The 21,276-nt window shown below is 48.8% G+C and overlaps 1 protein-coding gene across 2 annotated transcripts in view; it reads left to right on the forward strand.

The window, feature by feature from the left end:
* Positions 1 to 1,776: 1,776 nt before the first annotated feature.
* CREB3L2 (cAMP responsive element binding protein 3 like 2) overlaps positions 1,777 to 21,276 on the forward strand; it is a 78,955-nt gene continuing 59,455 nt past the window's right edge. For both annotated transcript variants that reach the window (XM_083801046.1, XM_083801047.1), the window contains exon 1: positions 1,777 to 1,979. In XM_083801046.1, the coding sequence (XP_083657172.1) occupies positions 1,869 to 1,979 (111 nt within the window). In that variant the 5' untranslated portion in view covers positions 1,777 to 1,868. The remainder of the gene's footprint in view (positions 1,980 to 21,276) is intronic.

The raw sequence follows: 21,276 nt of genomic DNA on the forward strand, positions 1-21,276 counted from the left end.
GTTTGTGACCAGTAATGCACAATACATTGGAGTGCTGTCCCATTTGTTGATTAATTAATATTCTCTGGACAGGATTACTTTTCCTTCACTTTTATCTCCTGCTTCTTGATGCCCTGCACATGCTGCCAATTTTTAGCAGAAACTTGCTAGTACGTATTTCTTTTCCCAACAATAACTGGTTCTGCAGCACAAAAACTTCGGTGTAGTATATGTCAGTTGTCCCACTGCAGGGCCAATTGGTCACGGTTCATTATGAAGTCCCAGGGAGTTGTTTTAGAAACACTGAAGCTCAAAAATGAAAGGTAGCCTTCAATAGTAATTTCAATAATGTGGTGGGCACAGGACAGCTAGTTACCAATGTCTAGTTATTAGTTACCAATGTCTTGTTATAGATTAGTGTGCAGCCCCACAAATGGGTAGTCTGTGTATTAAAATATTTGTGGCCAAAAAAATCTTCCACAGTGTTTATGAATACTTGGCAGCATTGTATACCAAAAAAGCAGCTGTACCAATGATTCTTACAAGGGAGTACATAGGCAATTGCAGAGGGGAGAGGGACACAACTTTGTGGGATACAGGAAGAGTGGAAATCATTGGAAAAAGCAGTGTGCTCTTTGCCTAGTATGCCTAATTTCTTGTCAGTGCTTTAACCAAGGGGGAAATGACAGTTACTTATAGTGCAACTTTTAACTATTTCTTCCTGAGACGTGTTAGGATAAGAAGCTTCACCCCACTGCTCCTGGTCAAACCCCGTCCTCATGAGGCCCTTGGCCGTCGCACGTGGAGCAAATGAAGTTGCAGTTGCCCAGTGAGCACCTTCTTTCTTCTCTTGAGGCAGCTTTTATTTTGCTGGCTTACCAGGCAAACATACCTCAGTATTTTAGGAGGATTTAGTATCAGCCAACAGACAGGATGGGGGAGAGCCTTTTGTCCAGCTGGTTGTCACGAGGCTGCACAAGCTTTGAAAGTAAGAAAACATTGGATGAACACAGGGAGGTTTCTGGACAAGGAACTGACCTTTACAGGTCTCACAGCCGAGGGCTCAGGGCTGGCACGGTGTAAGTGCCTTGACAAAGTGCCAGGGCGCTGGGGCTGTACCTCCAGTCGGGCTGCCCGTGGCCGCAGGCACAAACTCACAGCTTAGGGATTTGTGTTCAGATGTTCTGGGTTGGGAGCTGCCCAGGGCATGTGCTGGGCTCATTTGTGCCACCAAAACTTAGAATAAGGCGTATTTTCAGGGAGCTCGGGGTGTGGCTGCTTGGGATTTCCCTTCTTGTTCCCGACCACAGCTTCTGTTCAACTTTTTAATTAACTTTTTATTTTTTGGTCACGTCAGAAGAGGATTAATGAATCTCGTAGTGTCGGCCCTGCCCAACTCGCCGTCCCCGCTGCCCGTCCCGTCAGGCCGGCTGGGCGCTGTTACCCTCCCGCATTTTGTTTTCCTCAGGGGCTGCCCCGGCCCCCTCCCGCTGCCCTCAGCCGGGGGGGGGCGGGCCTCCGCGCGGCGGCCGCAGTCTTGTCGCTGCCCCATTGGCTGCCGCTCCCGTCGCTCTCACACCCCCTCCTCTCTATTGGCCGAGCTGGGCCGCGGGGGGAGAGTCTCCGCTCTCAGGCCGCGCCCTGCGGGTCCCCGCCCGCATTCCGCAGCTGGAGCCGGGCGGGCAGCCGGGCGGCGATTGGACCGCGTCCCTCCGCCCGCCCTCCCCTTTGGCTTCCCATTGGCTGCCTCCTCCTCGGGGGCGGGGCCGGGCGGGGGCGCGGCGCGCAGCTGGCGGCACGGCCCCGCCCCTCCGGGCACTCCCGGCAGCGGCGCCGGTGGCGGCGGCGGCGGCCCCGGGGAGCGGGCGGGGGCCGGTGGCGGTGCCGCCATGGAGGCGTGCGAGGGCGGCGAGCAGCCGCCGCTGCTGCTGCTGCAGTGGGACCGCAAGCTGAGCGAGCTGTGCGAGCCCGCCGACCCCGACGCCCTGCTGGGACACACGGTGAGCGGCGGCGGGACCGGGAGCCGAGCCGCGGGGCTCGTCCCGCCGGGGGGCGGCTCGGGGAGGGGGGCGACGGCGGCCGGGGCGCTGCCAGGGGGGGGATCCCGGTGTCCGCAGCCCCCCGGAGCTCCCCCTCGAGCTGCTGCCCCCCGTGCTGGGGGGCTGCCCTGGGGCTGGGGAGGTCCCCTCCGCCCCCAATTAGTGCCCTCTTAATTAGCGCCCTAAATGAATTCCCGCGTTTGGGGTGCAGCTCCTGGCCGGGCTCCTGCGGGAGCACGCGCCTTCGCCTCGCTTCGTGGAGCCTGCGGCGTGGCCTGGGCGTGGGTGGGAGCGTGGCGGCACGCCTCCTGCTTTTCCCAGCGCTTCCTGGGGTCTGGGGCTTCGAGCGCTGCCCTGCCGCGTGTCTCGCAGGAGGCAGCGCGTCGCGGGCAACGTGGGCTCGCCTCCTCTGGGAGACAACGTTCCGCCCGTGCCGCGGTCGGGCGGCTTGCCGGTTGCGTTTGGGCGCTCGTAAAGAAAAGGCTACCTTAGAGCCTAGTAAAAAGCATGGAGGCAGTTTGCCGCCTTTGTTGGTTTTGGAAGAACTCCAAATGAATTGATCAGTAAAGAAGAGTAAAAGCAGCAGAGTGCTACAGGTGAAGTAAGTGTAGCGGGGCCTTTAATGGGGCAAAAAAGTTTCTGAAGTGATCGCTCTTTGGGGACAAAAAAGCACACGTTTCTGCTCGTTGAACTTTATTTCTTTTGGGAAGTGTGCCCTGCTGTGTGGTGCTTGCCATCATGAAACAAATTCTCCGTTTACCTCTGGCTAAAAGTTCACAGGATCACTTAAACAACAGCACCAGAAAAAACCCTCAGCAAACAAAACCAAAACAACAAAGCCACCCACTCAAAAAACCCTCTGGACGAAACATCAGTTACCTCCTGCCTGACGCTCCCCGCCTGGGAGGACTGTTTTGCCCCAGCTGTTTTCTGCTTTTTGTGCGGAGCCCAGCCTCCTACGCTCTGCCAGTGCTGTCACCATCGCAGCCGAGGAGCACGTGCCCTGTGGCACCCCGTAGCCACGACCGAGGCTGTGAAGTTGGTTTCCTCCCTTGGATGAACGTCACCGTACGGGACAGGCCAGCACCATTGAGTGGGTCCCTTTCCTTCTGCAGCCAGACCTGCCGTGTGCAGGCTGGCGAGGGTGGAAGTTACGTGCCAGCTGCCTTTTGTGTATTTTAAGTTAAAATTTAACCTTTTTTTTTTTTTTACAACTGCAAAGGCTGCTCATGGATCTGGTGAATTTGAAGCTAGCAGGCAAGCGCAAAAGTACGCATATGCTTAAAGACTCAACCTCTACTTTAAACTATTCCAGCCGTAATTACCAGGGCTGAACTCCAGCCTCCCGGGGACTTAAATTTCTCTTTTAACAGCTGATGACTTCACCAGCGCCTGCAGCAGCAGCCTTGCTCCGCCGGTGAGCTCATTGCCGGCGCTGGGAGAAACCGCTGCCTCGGGGGGCTCCGACTGGGCTGGGGTGGCCAGCGGCCCTTCTGGCAGCTCATTGGAGTCTGCATACTTTATACGGAGTCACCTGGATGCCAGATAGGTTGCAGCAGCATGTTTTTCCAGAGTGGTTGGGTTTCGCACGGAAGAAAAGGCTGAAAGGCTTCCCAAGGGTGTGCTCATGGCACGCGTGGCGTGTCTGCATATAATCTTCATCCGGCCCGTGGCTTGCTGGGGTTGTGTGCTGGTAATGCCATACCCTAGCATTTTACAAGGCATTATAAGTTTTTTTGTTGTTGTTTTTTTTTTCTTTTTCCTGGTGGTCAACCAGAAAGGAAGCACAAAGCCTGCTGCAGCCCAAAGGGAGCAGGAGCACGGCCAGGCTGCAGGCTCCTCACCTTTTTGCCTGCTTCCTGTGTGCAATGCTCTCTGGCTCGAAGTGGCAGAGCTGCACGGCTCCTAGGTCTCTGTCGGGGCTGATCCATGGTTGTACGCGTCCCGGCATCACCGTTGGCAAATGCCACATCTCGTGCAGATGGAGAAGGCTGTTGTCAAACGCGCTGTGAGGTGCCATCTACCTGTCCCCTTGCTAGAGGGCAGCTGAAAGGCAGATGCTTCTTACGAGCTTCGGACACTTAAAACCTCTTTATTTAATCCTGAAGAGGCAGGCTTTTTACCCTTCCCCCTCCACTTTCATGATTTTTGGTGTTTTTAAACACATTAACTACTTGTTGCTTCAAAGTAGCCCAAATTGCTCGCCCGCTAACAGGCCTGAATATTGCTCTGGAGGCTCATCATCAACAAACCGAAATGCCCCAAGCACCACGGTGCTGGTGCCGTGTTCTGAGCGGCGTTAGAGCTTGGTAAACCCCTCACCGTGTCGCTGAAGGTGCTGCAGGCAGCCTGCCTTCAAAGCACGTGTGTGCCACATGCTGCAGGGTGGCTGCCTCCTCCCAGGGTGGCACACCTCGCGCCGTCGGCCTCGCAAGCTCGTCGTCGTCGCCTGTCCCCTAAGATAGGTCAGGGAAAACCTCGAGCCGGCCTTCTTTCTTCAGATTAAAAACTGCCCGCTGCAAGCTTCCGAGCCCCACCGGGAGCCTGCGGTGACTCATTTCCTCTGCCACAAAAACACTGGGGGCTGTTGCTCTGTGTTCTGATGATTTCTGCAGAAATCGGGCGTCTGCGCGAGCTGCCGTGGATTGCCTCTAGTTTTCAGAGCACGGCAGCGGCAATATTTAATTTGGATGGGATACAGTGCTTCATTTTTATATGCTGAATGTATTTGATTAAAACTTGTGGTTATCGCGGCGTGTGTGGGTGCGGAGCTGGCTGTGTCTTACTCTCTAGTGGTCGCCTGTGTATAAGGTGGCTCTTTGTAAAATCTGGCGTTGATATAGGATAATCCAATTTTTTTTTGGAGGGGAAGTAGTCCATTTACTTGAAAATGGGATTTAGCCTGTTGCTTGCTAATGAGAAAACTGAAATATCTCATTTTTTCTACTCTGTATACTTGCAAATGGAAGATCAGATAGAAAATGTTCACCTCAAATTATCTAAAATCAGTACTTTCAGGGATTTTTTTGCCAAACTGTTCTAGCAAAGAGGGGGAAAATATTGAAGGTGAGATTCTTTTTTTAAATATTTGTATACAGACTTTGTACAAAGTGTTACTATTTGAGAATATCTCCCCATATTAAAAGCTTCAGGCACAACTGATGAACATCAGAACTAGTTGTACTTGGTGCTTTGCGCTGAAAGTCATTTTTTCCCCCATGTTTTCTTCCTGAATTTAAATAAGAAAATCATTCCTGTTTGCCACAGGCCATGCCAGATACTCAGAATGGATTTAAGCAATCCACAGTTCCTCTAAAAGCTGAGATAAACACACGTGATGCTTTGAAACTTTACTTTTTGTACCCTACTATTTTCTGTCAGTTAAAATTAGAAAAATAAGCGTATCGAGTTGCTGGCTGGTTTCAGTGAAGAGCTTGATCTGCTGTGAGGACGGCAGCTGGAAAAAATGTTAGTCTGTCCCGGGACTGACTTTGGAGCAGGGTCGATAAGAATGAGCCAGTGTTTAGTGCATGAAAACACTGCTTTTTGTTTCCCCCCTCGTGGAAGTGGCTGGTCTGTGCTGTCCTACATAAATGTTGCCTTACTTTGGAAGGTCGGCTGCTGTTAAGTGTGGGGCTGATAGTGCGTGATAGCCGGGCTGAAGGAATTTCATTCACGGTACTACCAGACAGTGCTTTCCTGTGTCTGGAGCTGCTGAACTCTCCTGCACGGATGGTGGGAACTTGTGCTCTCTGCAGGTCTTTGTTCGTGCTGTCAGGAGTCCCTTCTTAGGGGTTCTTTCATAGATGGGGTTAAGTAAGTTTCTGCTAGCCTTTGGGGGGAAGGAAAAAAAAAAAACAAATAACCTAGTTTTTTATTAAAGCAGTCTTTTCTCACTTTTTTAGGAGCATCTGTGCCTGTTGAGGAGGCCGACTAGCTGCAAATCCTGGCTGGGGTGGTGCAGTCTGGTCGGATCTCTGTCCCTCTGGCTTCCCATGCATGGCTCCAGCTGCAGCAGTTAGCGTGCTCCATGCTCCTCCTCCTCCACAGCTCTGCCTTCGCTTTTGCTTGTGCTCTGTCAGAGCTGATCACCTCATGCCGACAAAGACAGACAAAATAAAGATATAATAAGTATGAAAATAAAGCAAAGAGGCCACTGGCCGGCATACCACCAGCTCTGGCAGTCTCTTTCCTTGTCCTTGCTTCTTGCTGTGTGGCTGTCACCTGCACCATTGCCTGGCAAAGGCACTCTGCGTCCCATCTAACAGATGTGGAAGGGAGGTAGCTGCTGCAGAGCAACATCGCTTCTGCTCCTCAGGAGCTGCTGTGTGCAGCAGTGCCCTGCTGTGGTGCTGGGTGGGTGCCCTATGTTTCCTGTGAGACTTTTTTTTAAAGTGGAGGGGCTGAAGGCTTACCCCCTGCTGCCTGCCCTTCATTTCTGACCACGCTCCTGCTTCCCTGCATTCCATAAAGTTGTTCCCTACTCGCTCTGTAGCGCTTGGTGTAAACAGCCATCATCTCTTCCCTCTGTCCCGGGCTGCTTCACCCCCTTTTGGAGAAGGGTCATTTTGTAGGTGAGGCTTAGTGGTTATGGGTAGCCACCTTTCTTGGTTTTCCTAGCACAGTGACGTGTTTCACAGGGGGAACAGTCAATTCAGACCGGGTTTACAGGATCTAAGTACTCCCATTCCCTGGTGCAGCTTTTCTTTTTCCATGGGATGTGGACTTGGAGTACATCCCCTAGTGATTGTCTTGCAGTAGAGCTCTGCACCTGGCTCTCCAGGGAAGGCACGCTCGTTTTGCTGTTGCTCCCTTTTCATCTCTCCCTGAATCATGCAGGTGAGAAATCAGTGCTGTCTGGATGCCCTTTGGCCGTGTTTTCTCTGAGTGACAAGACCTGACAGTGCAGTTCTGCACCTGGACATAACTGCAGGCTGTTGTGGCAGCTCCCTGGGAGCTCATCCAGTTGAAAAATGACTTTCTTGCAAGAAAGAAATTAGCTTGCAGTGATTTCAGTTTCCCAGTGCAGATTACCTTGTAGCAGCCCAGGTCCTGGTGCTGAGGTGAGAGGGCAGGCTTGTCTGGGGAAGAGGGTGGTGGAATCACGTTTCGGGTTAAAGGAATGTGCAGTGGGAGTCGTGTGGCCAGCTTCAGGAGCGTGTGCCTAGGTGTAGTCCTGGGAAGTGTAAGACGTGTAATCCTGATAAGAGCGTATGTATTTATTTGATACCAGCGGACTGTTTCTCTTAGAAAGAAAGGGGGTTACCTGGAGGAGGCAGTTGCTCAAGGGTCAGGAGGAAGAGAGGTTGTTTGAGAAGAGCAATGGACAGAAGGGAGGTTCAAAGAAGTACTCGTCTTGGACCTGGCCGATGGCACCGCCACAGTGCTGCGTGTCGGTGAGAAGCAGGGGCTGCCGTGGACGCACAGTTGTTTGTCTTGCGTAAAGGCAACAGAAACAAAGAAGGTGTGCAAAAAATAACCTTGGCTGAGAGCCACGTTTTTCCTGGCAGATTGATTGCCCTTTCATCTCACTTTGAGTAATAGTTGGTAAAGAGAACAGGTCAAAAATGGCGAGGTTTAGCAAGGCTCAGTGAAGGTGTGCAGGCTGCTTTCTGTGGCCTGAGGTGCTGAGCTCCCAATGGCTGGGGCTGCTGTTCTCGCTGTCAGATGTAGTTTGTGACCACAGAAAACTGAACTGGGTTGTAATCTCAGTGCTACGTGCGTGCAGTAAGGAAGCGAATGCTCTGTCAAATAAGGACTGCTTCTTCTCATGAGGGCAATTTGGGAAGCAGGGAAGGCAATGGGAGAAAATAAGGAAAGGTTAAATGGTATAGATCTGAATTGCTAGAGCTGTCCCCAAAGCTGCCACCTGTCCAAATGTGTAGCTTAATAGTGTCACTGACCTTGTGCCTCCGCTGTGTCTTGGGAACTACTCCCTTTTTTTTTCTTCTTGCCATCTGCCACTAACCAGCTTTCAATCTTGTGTGTGTGATCCGGCTCTGCTGTGGTGACAAGCAAAAATCTGAAGGAAAAATGTGGCACCCACTTCATCTCTTTCCTCTCTGCCAAGAAAAAACATTCCTCTGCAGCTGTCGCGCTGGGGCTGGCCTTGTCCTTCTGCGCAATCTGTTAGTCGTATGGGGTGAAAGAGAGACCAGGCCGCTCTTAGGGCAGGGCCCAGGCTCTGGGAGCTTCTGTCCTTCCTCTTCCAGGTCCAATGTGTCCCAAGCAAGGGGCACGAGGGAAGCGAACTGGTGTTGGAGGCTTCACCCAAAGCTTAGGGGTGAAGAGCAGTGTCGTTGATGCTCGCTTGGTGCTGTACATGCCGGGTGAGCTCCTGTCGTGTAGCTCTGCCAGGACAAGCCCTGGCTGTCCGGTGACACCCGGCAGCGCTCATCTCCAAGCTCTTGCTGAAGGTGTGCTCCCTCGGGTGAGATGGGCTGATCTAGAGCACAGAGGGGACATTCCCGTGCCCTTGTCCTGCACCAAAGGTGTTGGGAGTGCTGTGACGCAAGCAGGGGCTTCAGCCGTGGCAAAATGCTTTCAAGCATGCGTTGGCGCGTGAAGCAAGGAAAGTATTGTGACATTGCTGAGATCTGGAGTATCCTGTTTAGTTTTCCTTCTCCAAAGTTTGGATGCTGGGATGGAAAGGTCTGTGGAACAGAGTGGAAAAAGAGCCAGACCCTGCACCGGGGCATGACAGGAGGACGAGAGAAAATGGATGTAAACTGAAGCGAGAGAAGTTTGGATTGGTTGTAAGGAAAAGCCACTTCACTGTGAGACAGCTAAGCGCTGGATCAGGCTGCCCAAGAGGTGCTGCCACCTCCATCCTTGGGAGTTTCCCAGACCTGCCTGGATAAGGCCCTGAGCCTCCCGGGGTGAGCTGAGTGCTGTCCCTGCTTCGGGTGGAGGCTGAGCTGGAGGCCACCTGAGACCCCTTCCAGTCTTTGCTTCTACAACAACAGTTGTGAACCCAAGGGACTGCCTTATCGAGATACTGCCTTGGGAGGCAGGAGTCTGATCCCCAAGTTTCCCATGTCTCCATTAAACTACTAAGCAAAGGAGACCACCTGGTTTTGCTGTTCTTTATTAGGAAGCTGATGTTCCTGATGATCATGGTTTTGCAGAAGCAGTGCTTTGGTTGTGGTGTGTTTGGTGTTTTGCACTTTTAATTTGGGTTTACTGAAATGGCAGAAGGAAACTGCACCAAGTTCCGGCTGCCCTGAACAAATGACTGCTCTGTGTGTATGTTTTGCTTCTGTGCGGCAAACATGACTTGCAGGGTTCTGTGTTGGTCTTGGGGTTTGTTTACGCACCCGTAATTTTCTTCAGGATTTTCATGATAAAGTTTTGTGTATCATACCTCCTTGTTTCTCTGTTGTATGATATGACCGTGTAATATGACCATGTATTTGCTTCAAGGCAGTTTGTCTTTGTCCAAGCTAATGCCTGTTAGGATTGTCTCCTACCTGTGTTGTTTCCTTGTCAGAGCTAACCCCAAAACGCTCGTTGTGGGCAGAGACCACCCTGCATAGTAGTGCATGTGACTGGCTCACAGGGATTTCTGTAGACATAAAAAATCAGCCAACTGAAAAAAAAAATAACCCTAAAACAAATCTCAAGGTTGGAATACTAAGCATGTCTCTGTGCCTTCTTCCCCACAGTCCAGCAATTACCGTCAGGCACAAGGGGAAGCTTATCCCAAGGCTGCTTTTTTCCCAGCCTCCGATAGGTTCTGCTGTGAGCTTCGTTAATCTGCTTCCCTCTGTCTCTAATTTTGCATGAAAACGTGTGTTTTCGTTTGCCTAAGTATTTGTAGAACCAAAACTTAAGCGCAAAATGCAGTGGAGAACTGATCTGCTCCTTCTGCCTTTTTCACAGCAGAAGCAGCAATGGGGCTGGCGCCTGTGGGGACGGCCTCTGATAGTATGGCTGAGATGAGACCTTCACAAGGGACCAAGGCTAAGAAGGATGTTATTTCTAGATAGCTGGCTTTCTTGAATCTGTCCTTGCTAGCAAAAGATGATAACAGAGGAATATAGGGCATCTGAATTGTCTGTTTTCATACCTTGTAATATGAGGCAGCAGCTGACCTTCTACAAACATCTGTCTTTCTCATCTTGGGTGTAACTGGCCTCGTCATCAGTGCTGCCTTTGTGTCTCGCCTGAGCTCCTGTCGCTCACCCTCTCTCCTCCTTGTCCTCCTCTCCACTGTCTCCCCTCGCGTAGCAGCACAAGTGGTCTGGGGTTGGGGATGGTGTGGTGTTTGGGGGAGGCTGGCAAGCTGTAATTTTTTCAGAGAGCAGGCACAAAGCGTAGATATGAAGGAAAAGAAAGCCGAACCTGCCCATGCAAGGCTCTGGTGCTCCCTGATGCACTGCTGCAGGGGATAAGCATGCTGCGAGGGATGTCCATAGCGGCTGGCCCCATGCCCTCTGCCTGGCCTTGGGGATGTGATTTGCAGAAATCATTTCCCCCTCAACTCTGGAGACCCACACCTGCATCTCCTCCTGCCCCCTTCTCCCTGGGCACCCCTCTCCTTCCCTCCTCCACACCCAGAAGGAAATGAAGCTGGGTACCCCAGGAAAGTGGCGCGAAGGGCTCGTGCCCACAGCCATGGAGTGACAAAAGCTCTTAAGTGAGCAGGGGAGGGAGCGAGCTGATGCCTGCGCTGCAGAAGGCCTCCAGATGTGCGGTTTCGTTGTGCCTCAGCCGTGCCCTCGGGGTGCCCAGCCGGCTCACACCGCCGGCAGCTGAAAGGCCGCGCTCGGGCATGGCTCCCCAGAGGATCCAATGTGGCCGGATTTGCCTTGGCATGGCTTTTAAGGGGCCAGCCGTCTGGATGCAGAACTTGCCTTCCCCTCCTGCCTTGGTGCTCTGCAGTTCTGTTTCCGTTTGGTTGTTTTACTCCTCAGAGCTTTCGGGGGATGCTTTTCATTTGCAGACAAAGAGGACCAAAAGAGAAAGAGAAGTCTTGCCTTTGGCCTTGCCCAGGGTGGCTTGTGGCTACCGCTTCAGCTGTCCTGGTTTTGTGCAAAATTTCAGCTGGTTTCCTGTCTACTGTGTCTTTATCTGCTGAAAAAGTTCTGCAGGGAGTCTGCTCAGGAATTGGGAATGTTTTCCTGTGGCCATTACTTGATTGTTGGGTTGCTACAAATATTTTGCAAAATCACAGGGGAGAAGGGGACTCAATTTATGCTGCTGTTTTTTCTCAAATTCAAACATGTCTGCAAGACCAAAACCAAAAGAAAAGTGGCACTATAATACTGAAAACTGTGTAGTAAATGCCTTATTTTTTTTAAACTAAAATTAAAGGCTGTTTGTGTCCAGAACATCTTTTTTTAGCTTTCATGAAATAGATGTGGAAGAGAGACATATGGACAACCCCCTCCTCAGTACCTTGCTTGGAGCAGCTTTCTGGCAAGATTAATTGAGGATAAAAAAAAAAAACTACTTGATTTTAAGATGGAGCTTCAGTATTTATGAGGGGCATTATGTGATATGGTGGGGTGGGGCTACAGGGAATCTCTGGGCTCGTTTGATTTTGCGTTTCAAATTTGCAGGTATTTGAGGGGGCGGAAAAAAACAGAGGTTGGAGACAGAGGCAAGAAATGGGAATCTGCAGAAACTTGCATCACTGAAGACGAAGGGAATAGACAACTGAAATGTTATTCAGTGTATAAAGTTGTAAAGTCTGTATTTCAGAGGAGCCAGGGTTGTAAATGCAGATGGTCCGTTAACTACACCGCTGCCACAGTGGCGATTAAGGCGTTGAAAAGTGCAGTTTGGGGAGATGCATGGAAACCGCGTCTTGTAAGCGTTAGTATGCTACGGGTTGGCTGTGGGTTTTGTAATTCTTGACACCTGGATATCTGAAAGAGAGACTAATTTTGGGGAACTTGAAGAAGAACAGCAAAAATGAGTGGCTAAAGTGGCTGGTTTGTGAGGAAAGATTAAAAACATTCAATATGTATTGCTTTGACAGGTGTTTGGAAGAGGATGTAGAAGCGATATGATGAGAACAGTTTATGTTATGTTCACACTAATATTATAGAGGCATCTTTCTCAGTTTCATATGAGGGTGAAGTATATAAGGCAATTTTCGGTATCAATACCAGAATAGAGAATCTGCAAAAGCTTTGGTTTCAGATGGGGTTCTGATAACACAAAGGTAATGAATATCATTGTACTCTCAGGAAGATCTCTTCAGAGCTCTGTGCTTGGAGTAAAATTATCGTTATTGTGAAGGGGTGTATGAATCTTAAGCTATGATTATCCTACTCTTTTTTTTCTGTTGATGTCCTCTGAAAATATCTTTTCTCTTTTTGCCCCAAGTAATACTCACAGAGTAGAGAAGAAAGGAGTAAATAACAATCAATGTAAAGTAGACTTGGTGAAGCAGAGAGGAGCTGATAATGATCAGCTAAGAAAACCAAAGGGAAAATGCAGTGCTGGCAGGTGTAAGTGTAGAAGAGGGACTTTTTTTTAAAAAAAAAAAGAAAATGAACCATTGCCAGTAATCAGGTTACAGAACTCCTTGAAACCAATGAATCTGGAAATCCAAATAGGCTAAAAGGTCCCAAAGGAGAAGTTTGGCTTGTTGACACTGATTTTCATTAGGTCATGCCATCGTGGCGGAAAGTTTGAAAAGGTTAAATTGATTAAGTGAAAGAGTAAAGGGAAGAAAATAAAAAATATACAATGGGAAACTTGGTACCAAATGTATTAAAAATATAGAAAAGCTGTTGTAGGATCCTGTAGTTAAAGTAGAAGGGTAGAGCTATCCTGCTGACCAGGATTAAATCAATTTATGAAAAGCACATACAGTCAGATGAATGATGTCCTGGAGGCTCAAGGGTGACCTTATCGCACTCTACAGGTACCTTAAAGGAGGCTGTAGCGAGGTGGGGGTTGGTCTGTTCTCCCACGTGCCTGGTGACAGGACGAGGGGGAATGGGCTAAAGTTGTGCCAGGGGAGGTTTAGGTTGGATATTAGGAGGAACTTCTTTACTGAAAGGGTTGTTAGGCATTGGAATGGGCTGCCCAGGGAGGTGGTTGAGTCACCATCCCTGGAGGTCTTTAAAAGACGTTTAGATGTTGAGCTTAGTGATATGGTTTAGTGGAGGACTTGTTAGTGTTAGGTCAGAGGTTGGACTGGGTGATCTGGGAGGTCTCTTCCAACATAGATGATTCTGCGATTCTTTCAGATGAAAGGTTTGAAAGCAAATGGAAACCTTTTGGAAGTAATTGGATATTTATTCCAACGTATTTTAAAAACTTACTATAAAATATATATGAAATTAAAGGACTGACTCAAAGTAGTTGCTAATAGACGGTATCAGAGGATAAATTTGTTGGGTTCTGCAAAAAGATACCAAGCAGGAGGCCATAATCTTGTGAAAAACATGCAATGAGAATCAGCAGCTGGACTTCAAGGCCCATCGCATTCAAATACGAAACTAGGCTAGCATTTTAGCAGAGACAATCACTGCTGAAACAAACCGCAGGGCTAGCTAGTGAAATGGTCATTTCTCGATCTTTGTAGCTCACCCATGTGCTTTTCTGGAGGTTATATTTCAACAAGGGGCAAATTATCAGACCCTATAAGAGAGTACCTCAGGGAAACAGTGGATTGGGACATGTTGGAGGGTCAGACTAGGAAGGTTTCATAGTCCTTTCTGGCTTTAAATGCTATAAAACTTTACTGCTGTACCTGTTGACTCTGGGTACTGTAAGGCAGAACACAGAGCAGCAGCACACGTAGTACTCCTTTTATCTGTCCAAATGCATCGCAGCATTTGGCCATTCACCTAAACTGCATTGACTTCAGTGAAGTTCAAATAAACGTTTTAATTGCTTTGAGCTGTTTAGAACTGCTTCTGTTTATCATGACATCTCTTGGCACATAAAGAAAGGGGACGACACACAAAACATGTGGGAAAGGGTAGAACATTCTGGTAGAGAAAGGCATTCGCCCCAGAGGTCACTTTTACGTATGCTCCCTTGCTGGAGTGAAGTACCAACGACGGCCTTGCGTTCCCTGTACCTGGCTCGGACAGACTTGCTAAAATACATCTGATCTGTGTCAGTTTGTCCAGGATCTTCAGCCCTCACAGGTGAAGAAGTCTGTTCTCTTAAAGGCAGAGGAAAGGAACAAAGCAAATATGATGAGAAAGAGGAAAAGCCAATAGGCTGAATATATGAGGAAGTGTGGGGAAATACCCGGACAAAAATAAGGTTTCTAGCTTTCATTTTAAAAGTACTGACTTTTACCCCAGTTTATAGTGGTGGAAGATTGTCATTGTCCCTCCACCTGTTTTGCTGTGATACTTCAAACCTATGCTTTGCTCCACCACCACCTGGAGGGGACTTAAAATCCGTTGCCTGTGGCAGACTTTACTGTCTGCCCAGAACCTTTGCATCATTTTTATGAGACCAGTAGTTTGTTTTTTTGGTGTGGAGTCAGTCTCCCATATTTTATAGGGGATTCCATTTTAATTTTGGCATGTAGGTTGAGACAGAAGGAGGAGAGTGCCCTGGATGTTTGAGAAGGGTGAGAACTTTTTCTTCCTTGACATGCTCTGTATTTAGATAGCTGGCAGACAGAAGCTGCTGCCTTAAACTGCTTTCATGGTATGGCATAATCTTTTCTAGTGGTAGTGCTGTTTAGTTTAGCTTTTTAATTTGAAATGTGCTTGCAGAAAAAAAAGACTATATTTGGTGTGGACAGCAGGTATGGTTTGAAAAACTGTATGAAATCTGTCTTGGAAGCACAACAGTCGTGTTCAGCTTCTTTAAAGCAGTGCTGCTGCTTCTCCTTTCGGCATAAAGCACCCAGTGCACCTGCAGAGTGTCGGTGTGGAGGGAGCTAAGCTCACGAAGTGGGCCCTTCCTGGCTTGCTGCTCAGCATCAAGTGTCCTGCTGGAGAAGCACTTCCAACGGGTCTGCTGGGAATGCAGTCCTCAGCTTGGTGATCCCCACTGTCTGGCCAGGTTGGCGCGCTGCTGGGAATCACCGCTTCCACCCCTCGGAGAACAGAGCTGATGAGTAACCCTAGTTAATCTGTGGAGCGGAGGAGTGCTCCTGTGCCATTCTGCTGTGGAACAATGACCTATGGCAGCAGGGCAATAGTACAAGATGGATGCAACACCTGAAACCCCTCTAGATGCCTGTAGCCTGAATGTGTGCTTAGCTTTCTCCTGCTATGGACACATGGTAGGTTTATCTTTGGTAAGCTGCCTTATCTCGTTCCTGCTTGGCATATGTAGTGGAGCTGAGTTCCTCACGACAGTAGGAACAGCAGTGCATGGCTGGCAGATGAGGAGCAGATCTCTTTTTGGAGCACATGTGCCCATATAGAAACCATATGGAGGGGCTGCCTTCACCGCTGAAGCACCCACTTGGGAGCTGGACACTTGAGCTACAGCCAGTGAAAAGGATCAGAAAAGATGGAAATAAAAGCAGAAGATAGTTGTAAAGTTCTCTTCTTTTTTATTCTTCTTCTTCCTAGGAACAGGGAGTGATTTTAAATGACTCTGACTTCTCATAGTACTGCTAGAATGCCTTAGAGGGGAATCTTTTCAACTACGTGCCCTCACTTAATTGAGCCCTTTTAAGGCGCTTTCAGGCAGGTGTCCCAAAAATCTTGATTCATGCTTCAGCAGAGATGTCTGACTAGAGGTCTGGTGTTTGAGCCAGGCAGACTGTGCTGCGCCAGTTTAGTCTAGCAGCAGGGAAGGAATGTGAGTCAAAGGCCCGGGGAGGTGATCAGAAGTGAGCGAAACAGATTCCAGAGGAGTTCTGGACCAGGCAGGGGTGTGAATAAACCAGACCAGGCTGTAACTCCTGCAATGTGCAAAGCATACCCAAGAGAAATGGCCATGCAAAACGGGTGCTGAGAAACAGCTTGTCGAAAAGGTCTGTAACAAGCAGATGCTGCAGCGTCCGTGAGCTTTGAGGTCATGGCATAGTTATCCAAAATGTGTCTGTGTGCCGCCTTGTTTCAATACTTGCATTAAGCAGACTTATTTGAAACATGTCTCAAAATGGAAAGTTTTTTCCCCACTGTAAGTTGTATGCATGCAGGCGCTTTTCTTTTCTTTGGGACTCTGGAGTGGAGGGGGCCTGGTGCAGAAATAGCCCAGGGGTTATATATAGCTTGATGCAGTGTCTCGTAGCAACGGAAAGGAGGTAGCCCTCATGGTTTTCTGATTTCTAAACAGATTGTCAAGGATCTCTGTAAAGTGAAAGAGCATGATTAACGTAACCAGTGCTTTCAGGCTTCTGACTGTGGCTATACAGCAGTTCCGTTTGCGATCCACAAGAGGCACCTAAGCCCCAGCTGTCAGTAAACACACAGACAAAATTATATCACTTTTCCGAGAACATACTGCAATTCAGTTTAGCTGGGGACTTGATGAAGGCCCAATTCCTTAAGCCTTCCCTGTTTCCCCCCTGTGTGTTTTGAGGGGAGGGTGCCCGGCGTTGCATCATTCCTCTGAGCCTGTTCTTGGAAGCTCCGTGCAAGCCCGGCTGCTTCCAGTTAGTGACGCGGCGCTCCGGGAAGCCGAGCCAAGCCAAACAGGGATGTTCCCCACATACGGACTGAACGGCAGGGCCTTTATACTAGGACCTGGCAAGCAGTCTGCAGAAAGGCAGTGTATTTAAATGCTAAAGACCAGCGTCAACTTCTTCATTTGTGAACAGGCTCGCATAAAGAGGCGCCAGTGTAACAAGTCCAGGGAGCAAAAAGGACTTCTATAGTATCTTACTAGGAAAGGATTTAGATGTAGGACATAGTAAAGGACACCAGGGAAGGGCAGAGGGAAGTGAAAGAGAGGCTGAGAAATGTGCATTGCGTTAGCCAGCTCCTGCCCTAGATGCTGTGTCACACAGGGGCATATTTGGTGCCATGCTGCAGAGGGGCATCGCTCCTGTTCCTGCCATTGGTATATATTTTTTAAGTGTGATTATGCACAGCAATAAGGGAAGGTGAAGACTTTGCTCATTAATATTGTGGGGTTCCACTAAATGGAAGCCTATCTGAAGAAGAAAGCATGGAGGCATGAAATACTTTGCAGTCTATCCCTATATATGCAAAGCTTAAAATGTGCTGCAATAGCTGTTTATTAAAATAATTCCCGTTATGAGTTTTTGGTTGTTGGTAGCCAGTTCGGATCCTATAGCGAGCTAGAACAACATGGGAAGTACCCTGCTGCTGAACAGAAGGTGCTATCCAAGTTGCCTGTCTAAAGGCATTGTGTAGATACGCCCTTGCTCAGAAGACACAGATTTGGTATCTGGTGAGAGGGCTGGAGCACTAATGCTGCAGCAGCAGTGACATCCCAGTTTGTCAAGCTGTGTAAATAGCGAGGGAGGGTTTTGTTGCTTCTAGGGTACATCTGTGGTGTGGGAGGGTGGTTACAGACTCGGCTGGCTAGGGGAGGGCGGCTGAGCGAATATTTTACTGCAATTGTCACAGCTATATATGGAATACCAGAAAAAAACACTGCAGTGGTCAGGCTGCTTACCAAAAGAACCTCAGCTGAATTTTCTTTTCTAATTGCTTCAGCATGTCTGGATTGTTTCTGTAGTAAGAAACAAGTACTTTGTGTTTGATGGATGGCAAATGGTCTAGGGACCAGTAGATAGTTCAGTCTGAGGCTCTCTGTGTTGATCATAAAGTACTTTGCCACCTAGTCAAGTCTTTTCCAATGGTATTTAGGAACATCATAGGCTGGAAGCAGATGTTTCCTTCAGGAGGGAGGGATGACACACACGAGTGCTCACACTTCAGAGAAGCATTATTGCTAGCGTTCTCCTAGGGCTTGTGGTGGCAGCCTTGTAAATACAGCCTGCTGGACTGATCCTGCTGATTTAAAGGAGTTCTGACAGCTCTACCCATCAGGGGTTTCAGGGTTGTGGTAAGTAGCCTGCAAAATCATACTAGGCAGTTAAATGTCGTTGTTGCAACATTTTAAGAGACGGTATGTTCTGATGAGGATGCACCGCAGCCTGAGAAGTTTCAGGCTGATCCATGAGCTCACGAGGAAAGGGAACCACGCAGAGGCCTGTATGAGAGAGCAGTTCAGCCTGAAGATGCGTTAGGATTACACAATGCAAACTTGGACAACATGAAATTTCCTCAAATGATCATGGGATGACAGTGCAGTGAAATTGGTCTTTAAAGTTCATTTTCACACACAGAAATTTTGTGAAGTTGTTGACAGAGCTCAAATCACTCATCCTACGTTTGTAGGAATTTATTCATTGTAGGGAACCTTTAAAGATGTCTACTCTTTGTACTAGTTTTGGTTCTTCTTGGGGCTAAAGAGAGGACATCTGGGTTCCAGCCTCATACAAACCAACAGATAGATTTTCATACCCTGGTACAGGAATACTCCAGTTCTTGTTTCATTTCCAACACCAAATACTGCTCTAGTTTGAGGAAGTCACTTGCATCACTGTATCTGGAAAATAAATAAAGAAGTTTCTCAGTGGTTTGTTTTACGGAGTAAATACAGAAAAAGAAGGGTTGCCCAAGTTGTTGAGAAGGATATACTGCAAGAACATGGGTCTTATTTTTGCTTTACTGTGAAAAACACACTTTGAATAAGTTCTGTGGAGCTGACCTCAGTCAGAATGGGCTAGTTGTTACAATTATATCACAAATTACATCATTCTTAACACCTGTAAAGGGGCTGTGCTTTGTGCAAGGTAATGCTATTTATAGGGAACAGCACCAGGTTTGTAGCAGCTAAGAGGGCATTTCCCTTGAGATTCTTCCAATCTACTGATCTGACTTCTCTTGGAGGAAAAACTCATTTTGATCAAATGATATGCCTGTTAAGAGGGTCTGCTACTTGGTTTGCCTTGGTGGGAGCCAAGGCCTGAGCAGAGCAAGGCAATCGTGTATGTGGAAGCTGGTTTCCTCTGGTAGCAAACTGGTGTGGAGATGGTGCCCATGCAGGTAGTGGGTCCAAAAGTGGATGTGGATGAGCATCTACTTCCAAAGAGAACAAGCCCTGCAGGATTTGATTAGATTTTACCCTGTTGTCAGTTGACGAGTGTTTGCAACACTTCTCATGAGTCAGAGCTACAACTTTGGCTTCTGGATTTGGTGACATTGCAATGAAAGCTTGCTGGAAGGGTCAAAGGCTGTGGGAATGCCTACAGCTAAAAGGCAGACCCCAGGTGCAGAGAATTTCTGAGAAGAAATTCTCTGTGAGGCAGGCTGCCACTGTAAGCAATGCAGTTTTGAGAGGTGGGTGAAAAAAATGCCTGTTTTCTTGGAAAAGCTTGTATTACTGCAGCACTCAATGCTTAGGCTGCTAATGAGCAGCTGTGAGATGTCTGAGATGCGGGCTCTCTTGCTGGCTTCTCAAATGAGGTTTGTCCTGATCAGCCACACAGGTCGGAGAAGGCAGGAATCATCCTTGGGAAAGAAAGCAAGAAACAACCAAATAACTTTGACTCTGGTCAGGTGTGCTCTTTTGGGAAAAGAAGACCCCTTGTTGACCCCTTTAGATCTGCTGACATAACTGAACCTGGAGTAGCTTCCTCATACTGCTCTGCCGAGATGGTCTGTGTTAGCTTGAGTACTAATCTCTGCAGATTATGTCTGTTAAATAATTTTATTTTAGAATTTCAAGTGACATAGCAACACTGGGATTTTCTTGGTGATACTCTTTTATGAGGAGTACCAATGCTGCGGGATGTTGAAAAGGGCTGGACCACACCAATTGGTGAAACAGATACTCAGGTCAGGATGTAAGAAATTGCATGTTTATCAACTCCTTCAGTATCTGAAATATGGTATGATGGCTTCAAACCCAATACCGGAGTTTGAACATGCCTCTTAGTTGTATTCAGTCTGAGTTTTGGTTACAGAGCTGGAGTACCTGAGTAGCTTGCATGCAACTGCCCATACTTGCTTGGTTTTTAAGATGTGCTCTCGTGCACTGCATCTGGGCTGTGTTAAGCCTCTTGAGCTGTAAAAGACCGGTTGCCAATGTACGTTGTGTAGCTTGATACCATTATAACACTCCTCCGTACATGCTGGATTTTCACGCACATAAGGTTTTTCTGAAATGTATTCCTTTGGTTTTACTGTGCTAGTTTGTATAGCCTGAGAGCCCTGTTTTCTCCACCACTATCAGCAGAGAAAACTGATTTCTCAGAGTTTCAAAAGGAGACTGTTACACAAAAATGAGGGTTAGATAAGACTGTGGTCAAACAGGATGGAGGGTATCCCATCAAAGCCCCCAGCACTGGGCCTAAGAATAGGCTAGGGAGTGTGCTGCGGCCTGCCTTATAACTGCTCCTCTCCCCCCTCCACAAAAACAAAGCACGCGCAGACACACACACAAAAAAAAATAGACAAAAAAAGAAACCTTAAAAAACCACCCAGCCGGGACAGACTGAGCCAGTGAGCCTGCAATTAAAAAAATCTGCGTGCTCGGTCCCAGACATTCCTGCAGCTGCAGGCTCGTGGGGCGGCGCTGGGGTGGCTGGGCCCCTGGCTGGGGAGCACACATGCCTGGGCCCTGCCGTGGCCGGGCAGCCCTGGGGGGCTGGCAGGCACTCCTGGGCTTCACCTCCCAGGGGTGTTGTTCTTTCTCTGCGAGCAGTGAAATTGGGTTTCCAAACTCCTGGCACTGCTCCTCTCCCCTGGCTTTTGGTGCTGACCCCAGCTCTTTGTCTGCACGAGGCACATGCGAGCCAGCTGTGCTGGGGGAGCTACCTCAGCGCAGGAATTTCACACTTGTTCTCTGTGTGCACTTTATAAGCCACAGGCAGGCTCCGTTAACGAAAGAAGGAGCCTCAGAAACCCGTGTGAAGGGGAAAACGAGCGCACCACCCTGCGCTGGGGGTGGCTGGGCCCGAGGCGAAGCCCCCTGGGCTCCGTGCCGCCTGTGCACAGCCCCTGCTCTGTGTGCCGGCGGCGTGGCGCTGCCACAACAAATGCGCCTGTGTTTCCTTTTGGGTTGGTGGGGAAGGAGCGGAGCTTGGTGCCAACAATTGGGCTTTTCAGATCCTGGGGCTGCTGAGCCTTGCGTACGTGTGTAGCTTTGGATGATGTAAATCCAGGGGTTTTTACCACGTCAGGTGATGTCAGTTGAACATAAAGCACGAGCGTAGTGCGAATAGGGCTAGGGCTCCGCTTGGGGCTTCTGTGGTGAATTGTGGGGATGCTCTTTGCTCTTTCCGAGGACAGTAGCTCTTTTTGTGTCTGTGCTCCAGGCCAAAACAGCTCTG

This window comes from Anser anser (assembly GCF_964211835.1).
Source record: "Anser anser genome assembly, chromosome: 1".
NCBI lineage: Eukaryota > Metazoa > Chordata > Aves > Anseriformes > Anatidae > Anser > Anser anser.